This window comes from Sinocyclocheilus rhinocerous, unplaced genomic scaffold (assembly GCF_001515625.1).
Source record: "Sinocyclocheilus rhinocerous isolate Xijiao unplaced genomic scaffold, SAMN03320098_v1.1 scaffold1622, whole genome shotgun sequence".
NCBI classification, from domain to species: Eukaryota; Metazoa; Chordata; class Actinopteri; order Cypriniformes; family Cyprinidae; genus Sinocyclocheilus; species Sinocyclocheilus rhinocerous.
Window position 1 is genome coordinate 901,334 of NW_015654513.1, and position 18,695 is coordinate 920,028.

Here is an 18,695-nt window from a genome sequence, read left to right on the forward strand (position 1 = left end):
CGGTATCGGGCCCGATACTGCGCTCCTGTACTCGTACTCATACTCGTTAAAATGCTTAAGGATGTCTACTACGAAGTATATGTATGCAATGAATATAACATTAAACATTCAGTATTAACGCCTGTATGTATGTAGCTGATGTGCGCGAGCTGATAAACAAAGCGCGCTGAGTGGATTGCCACCCCAAGACAGTTCGGAGAATATGGGAAATCTTCGGGGAGGCAGAGGTCGACCTCTTCACCTCAGAAGACAACTCTGACTGCCCAATCTATTTTTGGAAGGAAAGGGATGCGCTGGCCCACGATTGGCCCAGCCTTCTCCTTTACGCTTTCCCCCCGATCGCCCTGATCCCTCAGGTCATCAGGCGAATCAGGGAACAAAGGCACAAGGTTCTTCTAGTGGCCCCGCTCTGGAGAAACCAACTATGGTTCTCAGAGATGTCTCAGCTGCTCACGGCAGCTCCATGGCCCATTCCCCTGACAGCACACGTGCCGGGCAAACTGAACCGGGGAGCAGACATGCTGTCTCGGAGCAACATCCCCTCTGGCGAGTGGGGAACAAAAACACAAGGTTCTTCTAGTGGCCCCGCTCTGGAGAAACCAACTCTAGTTCTCAGAGATGTCTCAGCTGCTCACGGCAGCTCCGTGGCCCATTCCCCTGAGATGGGACCTCCTCTCTCAAGCGAACATGACGATATGGCACCCACAGCCCGAGCTGTGGGCCCTACAATTATGGCCTCTCGATGGGAGCCTATGAACCTCTTAAATACCTTTTCTCAGGCTAGAGCCCCGTCCACAAGGCGCCTCTACGCTCTCAAATGGTCAGTCTTCACCGCTTGGTGCACAAACCACGGTAAAGATCCACCCACATGCGACATATCTTCGATATTGTCCTTCCTTCAAGAGCTGTTGGATAAGGGTCGTGCCCCCTCCACTCTTAAGGTCTATGTGTGGCGGCTATAGCAGCTTTTCACGCTCCTATAGACGGGATATCGGTCGGCAGGAACAACCTCGTTGTTCGATTTTTAAAAGAGTCTAGGAGGTTGAACCCTCCTCGCCCTTTTACTGTCCCTACGTGAGATCTGTCTACGGTTCTGAGGGCGCTTAAAAGCTCCCCCTTTGAACAGCTGCAATCCGCCGATATTCGACCCCTGTCACTCAAAACCGCTCTGCTATTAGTTTTGGCATCGGTTAAGCGAGTTGGAGATTTACAGGCGCTCTCTGTGAGCCCCTGCTGTCTTGAATTCGGGCCTAACGACTCTAAGGTCATCCTGAAACCTAGGCATGGTTACGTACCTAAGGTGCTCTCTACTCCGTTCAGAGCACAAGTAATCACGCTCTCTGCGCTCCCTCCCTTGCAGGAGGACCAGGAGCTAAATCTGCTCTGTCCTATCAGGGCGTTAAAAATCTACATTGACCGCTCCGCCTCCTTTAGGCAGTTGGAGCAGCTCTTTGTATGTTTTGGTGGCTGCACCAAGGGGCTTTCGGTCAAAAAGCAAAGACTATTCCGTTGGATAGTTGACGCAATAGCTCTTGCATACTCCTCTTTGGGCCTTCAATGCCCCATCGGAGTCAGAGCACATTCCATGAGAGGCATGGCCTCATCCTGGGCGTGGTGCAGTGGTGTGTCCATTGCAGAAATTTGTGCAGCGGCCAGCTGGTCCTCACTGTCCACCTTTGTCAGGTTCTACAACCTGGACGTCCCTGCTTTGCAGGCTCAGGTCTTTTCTGCTTAACTGTCTCTCTGAGCTCAATGCTCCAGGAACCATATTCCCGCCCTAAGGCTGGATTTAATCCTTGCTGGGTCTGACTATGTCTCGAACCCGCTGAAATTCCCACGTCTGGGCTTAGCTTCCCGCACGCTCTCGGCCCTATCTAGTTCCGAGGCTGTGCAAAGCTCTAGAACGATTATATGAGGCCGGGCTTGACCTCTATGAGTTAGCCCGTTTTTTTGCCTTCTCTTGGCCCCGATAAATTCCGGGTCTCTGGCTATGGCCTGCTTCATTGTAGTTGATCTACGGGGCCCCCTTCTGGACGCCCGGACAATTACTTATAAGTTGTTAATCTACCATAGCACGGTGTGATTGAATAGGTTCCCCACCGCGTCTTAGCGGCGCATTACGAGTAAAGTATCAAAAGGGAATGTACTCGGTTACTAACGTAACCTCGGTTCCCTGAGATACGGGAACGCGTACTGCGTAGCTAACCGTGCTATGCACGACTCTGTTGTCGCTTCTGTCGATATGAACCAGTGATCTTATGCCGAGCGCCTGCTTATATAGCCAGATGCCCCGCCCAATTTGGCGGGCTCTGGCGTGCTGCCTTGTCATAGGCTCGCGCTGCTCCGCCGCGCCGTCATTGGTTCATTTCTGTTCATTCTTTTGAACCAATAGCAGTGCAGATGCACTGCTGTGATTGAAAAAGGCTTCAATAATCGGAGAAAAGGAGTTTTCCCCACCGCGTCTTAGCGACGCAGTACTCGTTCCCGTATCTCAGGGAACCGAGGTTACGTTAGTAACCAAGTACGGTTTCTTGTTTATTAACCGCAACTATCAGGAGGGTTTGGGTTTTTAGATGATAGCAACATTTTTAAATCTGTCCTGAAGTCAGTGTTGCTACCAGTTTTACTTCTGTATTATGACTAATTTGATAATGAAAGTGAATATTCAACAGGAAAAATTAAGGAAGGATGATTTAAAGGACAAGTGTGAAAAATTGGCTTTAATGCAAATTTGCAAAATCAGTGTGTGGATAGCTAATTGGCTAATCAATGGTAAACGTTATCCAATATAGCGCAACAGTGTCTGCCCACTTTATCAGCGGGCTTATTTTCTGAAGTATTTTCCCATTCTTTTTCCCCATAGGGATTTAAAATAAAGTCTTTAAAAGTTACAAGCCATGAACTTAGTCAACAAGGTGAATTACATTACAAACTTTCATTTGAACCAAAAAAGTATTTGAAAATCGGGCAAAAGGACAAAGGTGCAAGACTGTACTTCCATTATGCATTGTGAATGACATAATGGAATTAAAAATAATGCAGAGATATAAAACCATCGATGTTGATTATATATAGAAGTGATATATTTCATGTTTATGGCAAAATATGCATATTATACAAATATTTCAGTCATTTGAGAGTTTAGGGAGACTGACTCTAATTCAGTTTTGGCAGTGCTTCATGATAATGTGCAGGTGGTGAAGTGTTCTTTTGGCACTATTTGCTTATCACGATTCTCTGATTATTGGAGATTTCTGTGTAAGAATCGCGAGTAATTTAGATTTTCACCAAAAACAAGTCTCAATAATACAGGTTGAGTGCTTCAGCAGAAATCTATAACAACCTCGTAGCTCACAGTAGGTCTGTTCTTGATAGTATATTAAGTTAGCATTAAAAATCAGTTCCCTTATGGAGAAATTGAATGGGATTTTTACTTCCAGAACCTGACTTTGCATTCTATAGCCTGTGTGGTCTGTCTTAGCAAAAGGAAAGTTGTTTCAGAGGAAGAGCAAGTTTGTACATTTGACTTACATTTACATTTAAAGACTTTTTTTTTCTTTGAAATTAATTGTTCGCAATATGACCAAGAACATATATTAAGGTTTTACATAGTTACATTCTCACTTTAAACCAGAAGTAATATAAGCTGAATTTTCCAAGGAAATCATAATCATCCCCTCTCAAATAACCATGTAACTCATGAAAAAAAAAAAAAAAAATTACAACAGAGGGGAAAAAGAAACTAATGTGCCATTATAGTTTATGGGCACATCAGATTTAATTCTCTCGCAATTTTTCACATCATGCACAAGAAGCTACACCATGTGAGATATGTTTAGAGTTTTCACATCATTTATGTAGCACTGCCTTAAATATGTGATTCAATGTACTATGAAGTCAATAAAAAGCCATCTCTGGTGTTTTAAAACGTGTTTCTTTGGTGTGGTGTTTGAAAGGACTTCCTATATGACAGTGACTCATGCAATCACGCATGCCAAACACCCAGGCCAAAGGGACACCGCGAACACTCATTAGCCATCGCACAGCAACAAAACACCAGGACACAAAGATGCTTCACACGTTCACTTCAGACACACACATGCTGTATTGTAAGCCGCAAGAGTTCACAGCTCCCATCTGCTCAGAGCTGAGAGACTGAGAAACAGTGAACCTCAGTCACACCGACTGAAATTAACACCACTATTTATAGAGAGAAACAGAAGAGGGTGTGTGTGTAAAAAGGATTATGGATTTTGAGGTGGATGGATTTCTGCAGAGAGAAAGAGAGGAGGCAGGGGTTAATGTAAAAGTAGATCATCACTCTCCGCTTTTTATTGTTGTCCTCATTTCTAATCGCTACCATTACAGACAGTTATGCAGGACAGAGAGAAACATTGCTTTAGTCAGGCTTTATGGCTGGATAAAGGGCATTTCGCATAACACAGTGATGGGAAAGAGCGTATGTGCTGAGAGGAAGAGAGGAAACGAGGATGTTATTTCAGGGCTCCAACATTAAAGTGTGGCTAATTAATGCCATGACCTCTTAACAGACATGCCCCCATGGAGACTAAACATTTAGCAGCACTTAACATTAGAGGAAAGGAAACACGAAAGCCAGAGACTACACAGGGTGACAGATGGATATCTTTTATTCATTGGCTCCATCAATTTACATCCAGATTTAATAGCGAACAAAAAACAAACACGCAAAGGAAAAGGAGTACGAGTCAAATTAAATTACATTTACAGCACACATGTACATAAACACGCACCCAGCGTTGTGTAAAAGTTGTATTAGACTATGATGGTGGATTGTGTCTGAGAAGTGGCAAAAGGTTTATTTATCTGTCTATCCAAGCAAGCAGTCCACAATATATCTGTCTGTGAGTGGGTAACTGAAGATTGAACTCAGGGCTTGAGATCAATTTGACTTTGACCAAATCTTTCCGCTCCCACGAAGCCTGAAAAATGAGAAAAAGAACTGTTCAGTGAGAATTTGATATTATAATGATTTTCCTTGTGGCTATAAATGGTGCATATTTTAATGTTGAAGGATTAGTTCACCCAAAAATGAAAATTTCCTGAAAATTACATCACTTGCTCACCAATGGATCCTCTACAGTGAATGGGCGCCGTCTGGTATGGACTGGGATTTTGGCCAGAAGTCACAGTTTAAAGTTAAAACATCTTAATGATGGATTATTTCTTGCAAACACACATCTTTTAACTTCACAAGACGTCAATTGATGGACTGGAGTCATGTCAATTACTTTATTGAGATGTTTTTATCAGCTGTTTGGACTCTCATTCTGACGGCACCCATTCACTGCAGAGGATCCATTGGTGAGCAAGTGATGTAATGCTAAATTTCTCCAAATCAGTTCCAAAGAAAAACAAACTCATCTACATCTTGGATGGCCTGTGGGTGAGTACATTTTCAGCAAATGTTCATTTTCGGGTGAACTATTACTTATTGGAAAAACTTATATAACTTATTGGAAAATTTGCAGCAGCTTCCCACACGGACAAGGAGTAGTCCTAAAATGTTAATGACGAGTCTCCACTGAGATTCCTTTAAAGCCTTGGACTCAGATTAATCTGTGTCAGATCAGCCCTGAATAAATTATACCTCTTCTCAACTGGCATTCTTCAGTGACAAAGAGAAAGCAGTGGTGATCAAAAGCCCCCTCTTTCCAGAGCACATCCTGACATGAGATTTCCAAACCAGGACAGAGACAATTTTAAACACACTGAGGCTTAATTAGGACTATAAGCCTGTGGGTGATTTCTTATACATTACACTTAACTAAAGGCAGGAAGCAGTACATAATAAGCTCATCATAACTGCACACACAAATACTCATAAATCATATTCTATGTGCTTAAAAATGCCATTAGTAAATATTAACTCCCTGAGATGTTTGATTTATGGGTAGTGAGACTAGTAGCTTTAATAGCATTCAACTGCACAGGGCTTTTCAATATAAACCACTGTGATGTTTTCTAGAGTTAAGGTACATTATAGAAAGCCACTGTAAGGGATTCTGAAGCAGTAAACCCTAAAATCCAGTTTACTTACCCTTTGACCTTTGAGCTCTTTTTTCCTGGTTGCCGTGGTTCCTGAGAGGAGGCAGGGTCTCTTGGCTCAGCTGGCTGGTCTGCATCTTGATTGGATGCTGCTCCAGCAGGGGCGGGGCCAGATGATGGGGAAGCAGAACTTGCCTTGAGGGTTTTTTGTAGGTTTGATACCTAAATAAAGAGGTGAGAAAAAAACTTGTCATTGAATCCTGGAGCTGTCAAAGTGAAATTAAAATAAATTCTTTAAACATACAGTGAAAAGAGTCTAATGTTCAAGATGCGTTATTAAAACACAGTATACTCTATATTGTCTACTATAAAAATAAATATATAGTAAACACTTAAAACAACACTATACTAACATAACCAATAAATGTGGTTATTTTGAATATTGATCTAATTTTGTGTAAAAATGTCTTAAAGGGCCATGACATGAGAAATCAAATCTGCTTTGATATTTTGACATACCATTAAAACATCCTTTAAGTTTAATAGCTTAAAATGTCCTACTCATTATTTATTTAATCAAGCTCCAAAAATGGCTCGTTTGGATATTGTGGGACTTGTAACATCATACAGGCAAATATATTTGCATATGACCGCTGCCAGAACAAGACGTTAAAGAATAGTTTTACATCATTGCACCATAGGCCCCATCTACTGGCATTCAGTCGCTTAACAGGTGACTTTTTGTGCAAAATAATTTATTAACATTATAACTGAACCTTAAGGAACATATTAAAATAACAAAAAAATCCATGTCATGACCCCTGTAACTTTTGGCAGTCCAATCACAAACTAAGCAAACACTATCTATTCTAAACATAGCCTTTATATACTTAATGTTTAATTTAACATTTAAAAACATAAAACTACTTTTATATGTGGGTTGATTAACTAATGCTTATTTTTTGTTTGCAAATCATATACAAAATCACTTGAATATACTTCTTCAATGATTAACATGCTTTAGAATCCTGAGTTGACATTCATATTGACATTCTTGGGGGGCTCAAAGTAAAAAAAAAAAAAAAAAGTCAGGGTGATGCAACTGTTCTGAAATCATAATGAAAAAAGCTTCAAAAGAATGAATTTCATAGTTTTCAACGTAGTTTGGCACAATTTTTATTATTTATATAAAATGTATATCTATATATCTATAGATAGATAGATATTTAACTATTGTTAAATATCAAATGTATTCTGAAACCTGGAAAATAATGATTAAATGTGTACACACAGTTATATACAAAGTGTAAGGGAAAATATAAATGTTACTTTTAACTTGACTTTTACATTACATTACATTTAAGGGTCATTTGAAACGCCAAATAATATTTAAAAAAAAAAGTCAAAATCACATGAATGCTTTTTCTTTCTTCTTTATCATAGACATTATCTCATACTGTATGTCACTTAGGAAGGATAAAGATTCGCACACAAACCTCTGTTTCCACTTGAACTTTGACCTTGAGCTGGCTCTCTCTGTACTGATTGGCTCTTGACACCTGCTCCTCAATGCCACACAGAACTGCTTCACAGCCTGCACACCTGGGAGAGACAAACACAGAATATTTAATACCACCAGCAAGGCATTTTCCTTTTTACATCAGCAACAGAATCCATCACAGCATACCGACACAAACACAAATACACACTTACCACTCCTGCAGTGTGTTGGCAATGTTGGGTAATTCGTTGGGGCCCAGGTCTCGACCTATACTGCAATCGACCTCGACCTGCTGGTTCCTCTGGTCCAGTTTCCCATGGATAATGTCACTGTAAACAGCCTCGATCAGCAGGTCTTCCAGCTCGCGCACATTCTTCAGCTCTAACTGCTGGAGCAGTAGTGAATACGGCAGACACTATCCAGAGAAAGAGGTGTTTTTTTAGCTTCGTTTCTTCTGAATTCTATGCTCTGGGGTAAGTTTAAACTTCTCATTTGCTCTAGTAATATTACAAAGGCTTGATAAGAGAATATTGGTTTCGTCAATCATGCAGTCAATAACACTAATAGCCCATATTGTTAACAGCTGTGTGCTGATCATAACGGACCTCATTAAAAACAGTGCTAATAAACCCTCAGTCGAGAACGGATGAATCACTACCTTTAGATTGGAGGCCAGGCTGATGATTGACAGGTGACGGAGTTTGTTCTTCTGGGCGGGTGTGAGTTCAGGAAGTGAGGCTGCCCTCTCTAAATGGCAGACATACATTAAATTAACATACATTATAACCATCCGCACAGCCGGGAGGAAAACAACTGATTACATTAAAGCCCTGGTAAAATCTGCAACAGAACATGGGCCAGAGACTCGCGCTTCCTCCTCACAGGAGTTAACTTATTTAGCAAGGAAAAGGGCAGCATATACAGTCTCATTCTGAGTCAGAGCAGGGAATGAACCTGCCGCCTCAGGAGGCCAATATCTGGTCAGATCATTTGTTGTCATGGTTACCTTTATAGTCGCAGTAGGTTCCATACGCAAAAAGATTGAGAAGCTGGTACACTGGAGCGTGGGGACCCGTCTCCAGCTAGAGAGAGGGAAAGTGAAGTGCAGACAATGATTGATATGACAAAGTGTTGAAGTATTTTGTGTTGAGCAGGTAAACACTTTAGCTGGGCTCTGTAGGAATGGCGGTGCGGTACACGAGTACTCTGGGATCTCTGTGCAATATGTGGCGGAGAAATGTGCATGTAATGCACTGATGATGACATCTGTTGACTTGCCAATTTGTTTTTATTATAGCACTCCTAACAAATATCAGTATAATAATGTATAATGCAATAAATATATATGTTATGTTCAAAAGTTTGGAGTCTGTACTTTTTCTCTCTCGAAAAAAAAGAAATGCTTTTATTCAGCAAAGACACTTTAAAATGATCCAAATGACAGTAGAGACATTTATAAAATAACAATAGATTCTATTTCAAATAAGTGCTTTTCTAGTCAAACGATCATGAAATAAATGTAGCGTATTTTCCACAAAAATATGAAGCAGCACAACTTTTTTTAACATTGATAATTAGAAGAAATGTTTCTTAAGTAGTAAATCAGCATATTAGAATGATTTCTGAAGGTTCATGTGACACTGAAGACTGGAGTAAAAGCTGCTGAAAATTCAGCTTTGCCATCACCAGGATAAATTACATTTTAAAATGTCTTAAAATAGAAAACAGTTATTTTAAATTTTACTAATATTTCATGTTTTTATTTAGATCAAATAAATGCAGCCTTGGTAAGCACGAGAGACTTCTGTCAAAACTGTAAAGAAAATGCAAACTTTCAAATGGTAGTATTACAAAATTTCCATTTAATATATAATCTAATATAAGTATCTATATAAATGAATACTGACCTCAAATATACAGAATATTCTAAATGGGGGGAAAAAAACTTGTAATTGCAACCTGACTGCCTGTCACTTTGAATGTGAATCAAACCATAAAAATGTGATTTTTTTTCTACATCCCATTCAAATTATATTAGTGTAATATGCTCTTGAAAACTTTTCAAGAATATACTACACTAACCTGATTTGAATGAGATATACAAGAAATTGAATTTGGTTTTAGTCACTATGGCGAAACACATCAAGAAAACAAAATAGCTCAGAGTTTGGACAAATGATTAATCGCCTTGACATTAAATTTGACACACCAACTCTGCCATTAAAATAATAACGTTTGACACAGAACTCACTTAAAGTCATCAAGTCAAACTGAAATAGATTTTTCAGCACAAAAACTCACCTCGCGGACGTTGGGCAGTTCTAGTATGTCTGAGAAAACATAGAGGCCTGGGGTTTCCAGCAGAGAGCTGATGGCCTGAACCAGAGCTGAACCTGAGAGAGACAGCAGCTGATCCACCTCCATCTGACAGAAAGAAAGAGAGTTTAAACAACCCAGATCCCAGCTTCTGAAAACATGAGGTGGATATTCAAATCTAAAGAACAAGTTTCACAAATGTTCAGGGCTTTGTTCAGACTTACAAGATGCAAGAGCAGTTCTTATTAAATCTGTACTCGCAAGCCTCAATAACTCATGTACAATAAACACGTTTCATTGGGCTTGTTAAATTGCTGTTGATCCACAGCAATATGCTTTCGACGACACTTTGATGCAGGAATTTAATATGACAGGTCGCTCGTGGTAAAAATAACTACAATCTCAGGGCGAAGTTATGCATGATGCACTTTCATGATGATTAAAACAAGGCTGCCAAGTGCACTAGAAGATTACAGCTCTGAGACAGCCAGGAAGAGATGTATTTAAATGCACGTGACACAATGAGATTATTTAGGAGACTACAAATGATAACAAACACGCATGCATGTAAAATAACAACACATTTGAAAACAAGCAATGTTTTATTAGTGAACAAAATTGTTAATTGTGTTCCTCGACAAAGTTACTAGGCTTTAGTACATTAATCCATAGTCTAACCGTACGTTTACTTTATTAACTGGAGTCTAAAAGCATTCTGTGTTGTTTAATACTAATAAACATACGTTTAAGAGAATAAACTAGTCAGCTCGTGCTCAGTGTTCAGCACCCGGTATGAAGTAACTTACGTTACATCAACAAACCAGCAGCTAGGCCTTGTCGTTGGTAAACTAAGGTCTTACGTAAACACGCATCGTTACATACTTTGTCAAGTACGCTTAAATTTTTAATATTAACATGCGACCGCATTTCGTGTGGTAAAACGTGCAGAAAAAGCGGTATATTTACCTTATTTATAAAGACTGAGGTTGTTTGTGTCAACTGTGGTGCCACTGCTACTTCCGCTAGCAAGCGTGCTGCGACATAAAAACGTGCTCTTTGATTGGCGGACAGGTAGAACGGTGGGCGTGACCACAGAGCGATGGCGAGAGTGAGCGGATACACATCGCCACTGTGTGGTTATAAGAATTATAGCGTCTTAGGAAGTCTTCTCAATGAAACTAAGCCAGTGATTAAGTAGTAGTAGCTTGGAAAGAAATAATGACATTTATATATTACATTTGTTTACAAAACCAATAAGTATTTAGATTAAAACATTATGTATTATAATTTATCTTTACATAAATGCAGTCGGCTGTGTCCAAAAATTTGATGTATCTGTAGAGGAGTTGCGTGAAGACACAGAATAGCTTAAAATGTTGCGGAACAAATGTTCTAACTCTTGTGTAATGTCATGATCTTGTGTTGAATTATGTTTTATTTTGAATTCTTCTTGTACCCTTCTTAAATCAACCTAATGGTTTGTTAGTGTTAGCTGACTTGAGCTGGTTTCTCAGACTGCCCTTACGAAAAATAAGTTTATTCAGGTGTGCTATTAGTATACTTCTTTTAAACTAAAAAATAGGAAAGTATACTTTTAGTCTACTTTTTATGTACTTCTCAGAAATGGGCTTTATGTACTTCTCAGAAATATACTTAAAATGACATTTAAGTATACTTGACTTGTACTTAGAAAAAGTCTAAATATATTTTAGCTATAATTGTGCTCCTAGAATCCGTGTTTTCATTGTTTACTTACTAAAATAAACTTGAAGTATACTACTTTTTGGTAAGGGTGACCAGCTCAAAAGTGCCTGAAACCTTACTAAAACTAGCCAACAGATCATCCTGACCAGGTTAGAAGACCAGTTGAGACCAGCAAGCCTGCTTAGACTCGTCTGTGATATTACCTTTTTCCAGCAAATTGGTTATTGCAAAAAGTGCCTGGATAAGTTTGATTGCATAATACTTAAAATCTTTTTTTTTTCTTTGGTGCCTGAGGCGAACGGGGTGATGATGAGAGGAAAAAAACATTATTATGCAATGTTTTAAGAGTCCCAAATCTCAAGTCAAATCAAAGACACACAAACTAAATCGAACCTGAGAATTTTCATTTTACTGTTTATTAAAAAGAATGAAGGCAATAGAAAAATAGAGATTCAATTTTATGCATTTTCTCTTCAAATCAAACGTTAATGGTGATAGGATCCATCTCACAGATTCGTTTGTAATTGAAATCACAGGGCACGTCAAACCACGTCTTGGAGCGAGAGTCCAGCACTGCACAGTCTTCTCCATGAATCCCACCTGACTGGTGGTTATCGGGCTCTTTATCCCATTCACTCCAGAACCTACAGAGAGCAGCAGAACAATCAGGAAAACATCATATTAATACCACCTCAGAGAAACCAATTTGCCTTTAAATAACCACCAATGCCTTGACTGTCACTGAGACTTTTTTAGACAAATTCCTGCTTTAGTTTTACTTGTAAAAATTCAGGGTTTTCAGATTTTTTTAAGAACCAAGGACCCCCAAATATGAAGGGACATAAAATATAAATGTAGCTATATGCTATATTTTTATACAGCTCTATATAAGTGACCCAAGACAACAAAACCAGTCATAAGGGTCAATTTTTTTAGATTTATATAATCTGAATAAATAAGCTTTCCATTGATGTATGGTTTGTTAGGATAGGACAATATTTGGCCGAGATACAACTATTTGAAAATCTGGAATCTGAGAAAGCAAAAAAATCTAAATATTGAGAAAATTGCAATTAAAGTTGTCCAAATGAAGTTTTTAGCAATGCATATTACTAATCAAAAAGTAAGTTTTTATATATATGCGGTAGGAAATTTACAAAATATCTTCATGGAACATGATCTTTACTTAATATAAAGATTTTTGGCATAAAAGAAAAATCAATAATTTTGACCCATACAATGTTGGTTATTGCTATACAAATATACCCATGCTTCTTATGACTGGTTTTGTGGTCCAGGGTCACATATATACTGTGTGAGAAAAAAAAGTATACATGATACTTAAGCAATTGGCTTTTGTCTAAAACAAATGATTGAAGTATTATCTGAAAAATATTTTTACATCAATATTAGAATGAATGAACGAACGAACAAATAAATAAATCAAGCAAGTTAAAGGCGACAGTGGTGAGGAAAAGCTCTGTAGAAAGGTACAACACAAATAAAAAATAAAAACTATTAATGCATTAAAAACATGTATGTACATTGAAAATGTGAAAACCCCTAGTTGGTATTATTTTTGTTCAGATTATCTGTATCTGTATGTGTGTGTGTGTGTGTGTGTACCTACTTAACCATTATTTTGGGGACAAATTTGTACCCAAAAGTAATCTAAACCTGACAAAATCTCCAAAAACCTCCCTCTGGGGACGTCCTTATTTGTAAAACTGGTATTAAATTAAAGTAAACATATTTTTTTTAAATTGTAAAAATGCAGAAATTTTGCTATAAGGGGAAGGTTTAGGTGTGGGGCAATAGAGTATACAGTTCAAAAACAGTACAGAAAAAGTAAGTTTTTATATATATGCGGTAGGAAATTTACAAAATATCTTCATGGAACATGATCTTTACTTAATATAAAGATTTTTGGCATAAAAGAAAAATCAATAATTTTGACCCATACAATGTTGGTTATTGCTATACAAATATACCCATGCTTCTTATGACTGGTTTTGTGGTCCAGGGTCACATATATACTGTGTGAGAAAAAAAAGTATACATGATACTTAAGCAATTGGCTTTTGTCTAAAACAAATGATTGAAGTATTATCTGAAAAATATTTTTACATCAATATTAGAATGAATGAACGAACGAACAAATAAATAAATCAAGCAAGTTAAAGGCGACAGTGGTGAGGAAAAGCTCTGTAGAAAGGTACAACACAAATAAAAAATAAAAACTATTAATGCATTAAAAACATGTATGTACATTGAAAATGTGAAAACCCCTAGTTGGTATTATTTTTGTTCAGATTATCTGTATCTGTATGTGTGTGTGTGTGTGTGTGTACCTACTTAACCATTATTTTGGGGACAAATTTGTACCCAAAAGTAATCTAAACCTGACAAAATCTCCAAAAACCTCCCTCTGGGGACGTCCTTATTTGTAAAACTGGTATTAAATTAAAGTAAACATATTTTTTTTAAATTGTAAAAATGCAGAAATTTTGCTATAAGGGGAAGGTTTAGGTGTGGGGCAATAGAGTATACAGTTCAAAAACAGTACAGTATAAAAAACATTAAGCCTATGGAATTTCCCCATTTAGATAGCTCAGGTAACGTGTGTGCGTACGTTGTATTAACCACCGTATTGTCCACCCATTTCCACACTCCCTCAGTCTCAATGTCTGATAAACCAATCCAGAAATGATAGTCAAGTCCACCACGATTGCGTGCGACACTCTCAAGTGTGTGCTGTAATAAAAACGAAAATATATCAATATATCAGCCACATTGAATGAACATAATTTGAAAGTTTTCATCTTGTATACGTAAGAAGTCCATTCACGAACACTGCCTCACGCTTACATGTTGTTGGTGGCTGTGCAGTATAGTCAGATGTCCTCCCATAGACGCGCAGCTCTCTTTGCTGTGCTGCCAGTCAAGTTTATCCTCACTAAAGAAATAACACCTCCCTTCTAAATGCAGCCAGTCTTCTGGGCATGGCCTACATTTGATCACTGCAGAAGATAGATGTTAATGAATGAATGGGTGAAAGGACGGGAGAAAGAAAGAAAAAAATAACAAAAATAAGTTTGACCCTTGGGCATCAAATATAATTCAAAGATAGGCTGTACATACACAAATATTTTTGTTTCCTCACCTGGTTTCGAACAAGTCTGTCCAAGGGTTGTGTATTCAGAGCAAAGGCGGGAGAAACGCTCCTGCATGGCTGTGAGTTTGAGAGTTAGAGACGCAGCCTCAGACTCATCATTCTTGACTGGCTTTACAGCGACAGATGATCTGCGACTGTTTACCACTGCAGAGAGACAGAGTTTATATATCAATATATTAACCCAGCAGCCGTGCAAAGACTGGTCTTAAATAAATTGATAAGTTACCAGCAAATCAGCTATTTATTATTATTGCCTATCAGGGATATTTAGAATTTATATTTGGAATTATGTCTGCATGTATATCCTCCTGATGCTGTATACAAAACATTTAACCAGTCAATAGCAAAAAAGGCTATTCTATTCTATTCTGTTATTATGTAGGGATATGCAATATATTGTACAATATCACTTATTTCGCTATATTATAAAATTTTATTTATCAGTATTTGTCAATATTGTTTATACTTATTTTCTTTTTTTTTTGTTACATGTAGATCACCTTTGCCATCATCCAATGCTCACCTAAATTTACACTATTAAAAACACTATTAATTTAATAACACTGTTAAATGTAATCTTCAGCAATTCTCAAAATGAACACTCATTTTTCTTGTACATTATACTTTTCTGATGCCTAAATTGATTTTCACTGTATTTATAACGAGTGATTTAATTATTTTAATGTTTTAATTTTAATTATTTATATTTGTACTTAATTTAAATATTTAGACAAAATATTACAGAATTTTAATATCAGCATATCAGTATCTCGCAAAAAATTTAATATCCATTCATCCCTAATTTAATTATTCTATTCTATTCTATTCTATTCTATGCTATTCTACAAAATATCAGTACCATATTTGATATTGGCCGTGTATGCTCATTTCCCATATTATACATTTACATTACCTAAGTGTTACCTTAATTTAATAACACTTTTATTAATTTAATACAACTTTTAAATGTGTTCTTTAGCAAACTTCAAAATAATGTAAATATGAATTTAATAACACATTTAATAATTTAATAATCACATTTAAATAGCAGTTCTCAAATTGAATATAATTTTTTTTCATACTGTACATACCTGTACATTAGACATCAAAACATTATATAATGTTGTGATGTCCAAACTTAAAATGTGATTTTAGTTTTTGGTGCTTTATTTTTTCATTTATTTAGAGAAGATCAAATTTTAATATTTGCTTATCAGTATTGTCCAGCATTTTGCTATTGGTGCATCTCTAGTCTAGTCTCTTCTATTCGTTATGAAACCCTCTGCACCAGAGTTTCAGAGGCGTGCTTACGTGCATAATGTCTGTTTACTTACAGAAAACGCCAAGTACTATGTTTGCACAAACTGAGGTCAATAGAGCAATGAGCAGTACAAGAGAAGCCTGCCCCCTCAAACACTTCGCCCCTTTGTGAACACCTGATGAAACACAAAATCATCGTCAGATTAGTTGATTATTACTCTGACTTGTCCCACATTTCTCTACATTTATCTTCCACTCCCCCCTCAAGTTTACACACTCACATATACACACATACATTACCTTGTTTGCCTTGCGATGTGAGTATAGGCCTGTTTCCACTATGAGAGATATCCTCTGTGAACTCTTGTAAACTGGTGTAATTTTCAATATCTTCCATCTTTAAACAAAAAGTTCAGTAAATTTGTCAAACACCGTCTTCTTTATTTAACAACAGAGCTTCTGTCTGACAAGAGTAATGTCTTTATCTTCTAGTCCTGTCCTCCAGATCACCAATAAAGAAATAACAGTCCACGAGGAAGAGAGCAATCAAAAGAGAGCTTCCCTGGAAGAAATTAAGAAGAGAAAGTTCGAACTGAGTGTTTCTGCTCAGACTTGTATGAACTGCTCCTTTTCACAGCTGACTGGGCTCTAACTTTTATCCCCCGTTGTCTCCCTCCCCCTGTGTCTGTGATCATGTGCACATTTCAGGGCTGCTGGGTAAACACCAACAGGATGAATTAGAGGAGAGCTGGTTATGCAATACTGAACTTTTTACCATAAACAGAACAGAACACAGAACATTTTTTCAATGAATCAGTAGATCATTCCAGCCAATAAAAAGAACAGTTTGTTCATGATAGTAAAATTATTTAGTCCCCCACCGCATGTATTCCTGTAAAATATTTCATACCGAACATGTTGGGAAATCCATCTGTACACAAAACATCAAAACACGTTTTGTGTTTACCTTAAGATTAAAGATTTACGTCATTTACATGGAGTCCACATTAACAGCAACCTAATTAATAAGAAGTGAAACACTTTTAATTTCCTTTTCTGGGAAATCTGACATCTAATTATTGAAGTAATTACAGCCATTATGCTAAATATAAATAATAAAATGCAACAAATCATATAAATCTGCCTAGTTAAGATAGGAAAAAAGTAACACTTTTAAAAGGGTGGGGGAAAAGCGCTTTTCATATCTTTTGTTGTCATTCCATTAGTCAGTGTTTTGGTGGAAAAGCACAACAACAAAAAAAAGAAAAGAAAAAATCCGTGGTAAGGGCTGAACACTGCTTGTATCACTGAAAGATTTAACAGATTCTCTTGTGCAACTCTCAGAGACTGATGTGACATCCAACTGTGTAGAAAAAACGAGCCAAAAGCATGATGCAGCACTGTCACAAAATGATGACGCAGGCTATTGATCAATCCATGACTCAGAATTTATGTTAATTCATCTGGCCTGGTTTCATATGACACTGCTGTTTTTCATTAAAGACGGCCAGAGCTCTGTACTGTGAAAGTGAATTTATTGTCGCTTTTCTGTCTCCATCTTCCAAAATTCCAGTTTTACAGAGTTAAAATTTTCCCACACCTCCACTTCCCGCTTGTGACTGAGCCATTCCCCAGATAGGAGTCACTTTCTTATCACTTTGAGATAGGAGTGCAAAAAAAGGACATTCAATGAATCAAGAAAAGAAAAACAGAATAAATACATTTTATGAGACAAAACTACTTGTGATTTTCTCATTTGTTGCTTGTCAGAAAAGTCTCTGCTAACTGAGTAAGTGTAAATGTGAATGTAAGACTTTAATTGCAGTAGTTTATATGGAGCTTTCTCCATATTTATAAAGTATGTACTGTGCCATGTACAGATATCCCAACAGGACAAATGAAGTCATGTTATTTTCATATGACCTGTAGAAAGTGCTCAGCTGGAGTCATTCTCAATGCAGACTGCAGACGTGTCTCTGTCTCTTGCAGCTGTTCGTTTATCATAAAAAGGTTAGTCTGCATGTCCTCTGCATTCCTTTTCTGTGTCTCCAGCTGTTTCTTCACTTCCTCTTCCTTCTTTCTCAAAAACAACTGCATCTCCTCCAAATTCTGTTCTGAGAGCAATACTACTTCTTCTCCACTACTACTACTACTAATAAAAAATAGTTTTACCTTAATCTATACATTTTCAGTGGTTTGTGCCATATAATTCAGTTCTTTGTTGTCTTTGGCAAAAACTCCAGTCCATTCTTCAGCACGTCCTTTAAGATAAAAAAAACTCCAGCAGACATCCGTAAAAAGCCATTAAATGCTCGTAAGTTGAATGAGTTCAGTTCTACAAGCTTTGAAACGTTTTGAAAAGCAGTGAGGTGAAAACATTTGATTTTATTCCTCCTTATCAGTTTTAAAAATGTGTTAAAGTTTTCCTTCATCTACCTAACCCTAAAAATCCTAAAATACCCAAACTATTAGTACTGTTATTACTACATAGATTGTTCTCAAATGATTTCACATACAATACTGTGTGAGAAAGTAGTATGCTGTGTTTTCTTTCTTTCTATTTTCAATCAACATTTCTCTGTACCCCCAGCACCACTTTGTGGTCCCTGGACTTCAAAATCCATGTCCTAGAGCAGGGGTGCCCGACCCTGTTCCTGGAGATCTACCTTCCTGCAGAGTTCAGCTCCAACCCTGATCAAACACAACTGAACC

The 18,695-nt window shown here is 37.6% G+C and overlaps 2 protein-coding genes across 2 annotated transcripts; both read right to left on the reverse strand.

Moving 5' to 3' along the window:
* Positions 1 to 4,631: 4,631 nt before the first annotated feature.
* Positions 4,632 to 10,953, reverse strand: cops7a (COP9 constitutive photomorphogenic homolog subunit 7A). The gene is made up of 8 exons (XM_016524221.1): positions 10,811 to 10,953; positions 9,830 to 9,952; positions 8,535 to 8,610; positions 8,187 to 8,275; positions 7,741 to 7,943; positions 7,524 to 7,629; positions 6,080 to 6,249; positions 4,632 to 4,961 (listed from the first exon to the last, which is right to left on the reverse strand). The coding sequence occupies exons 2-8, from the start codon at positions 9,950 to 9,952 to the stop codon at positions 4,922 to 4,924; spliced, it is 807 nt and encodes a 268-aa protein (XP_016379707.1). The 5' UTR covers positions 10,811 to 10,953; the 3' UTR covers positions 4,632 to 4,921.
* A 995-nt stretch (positions 10,954 to 11,948) lies between these two features.
* cldc1 (C-type lectin domain containing 1) lies at positions 11,949 to 16,653 on the reverse strand. Its single transcript, XM_016524214.1, has 6 exons — positions 16,284 to 16,653; positions 16,058 to 16,159; positions 14,712 to 14,867; positions 14,417 to 14,568; positions 14,181 to 14,302; positions 11,949 to 12,192 (listed from the first exon to the last, which is right to left on the reverse strand). The coding sequence occupies exons 1-6, from the start codon at positions 16,378 to 16,380 to the stop codon at positions 12,027 to 12,029; spliced, it is 795 nt and encodes a 264-aa protein (XP_016379700.1). The 5' UTR covers positions 16,381 to 16,653; the 3' UTR covers positions 11,949 to 12,026.
* Positions 16,654 to 18,695: the final 2,042 nt, after the last annotated feature.

Coding starts and splice junctions, on each gene's coding strand:
- cops7a (XM_016524221.1), bottom strand. CDS start 9,952: ATGGAGGTGGATCAGCTGCTGTCTCTCTCAGGTTCAGCTCTGGTTCAG. Junction 8,276..8,534: donor AACCTACTGCGACTATAAAG/GTAACCATGACA, acceptor TCTGCCATTTAG/AGAGGGCAGCCTCACTTCCT. Junction 7,630..7,740: donor GCCAACACACTGCAGGAGTG/GTAAGTGTGTAT, acceptor TGTCTCTCCCAG/GTGTGCAGGCTGTGAAGCAG.
- cldc1 (XM_016524214.1), bottom strand. CDS start 16,380: ATGGAAGATATTGAAAATTACACCAGTTTACAAGAGTTCACAGAGGAT. Junction 14,569..14,711: donor ACAGACTTGTTCGAAACCAG/GTGAGGAAACAA, acceptor TATCTTCTGCAG/TGATCAAATGTAGGCCATGC. Junction 12,193..14,180: donor AATACGGTGGTTAATACAAC/GTACGCACACAC, acceptor TGCTCTCTGTAG/GTTCTGGAGTGAATGGGATA.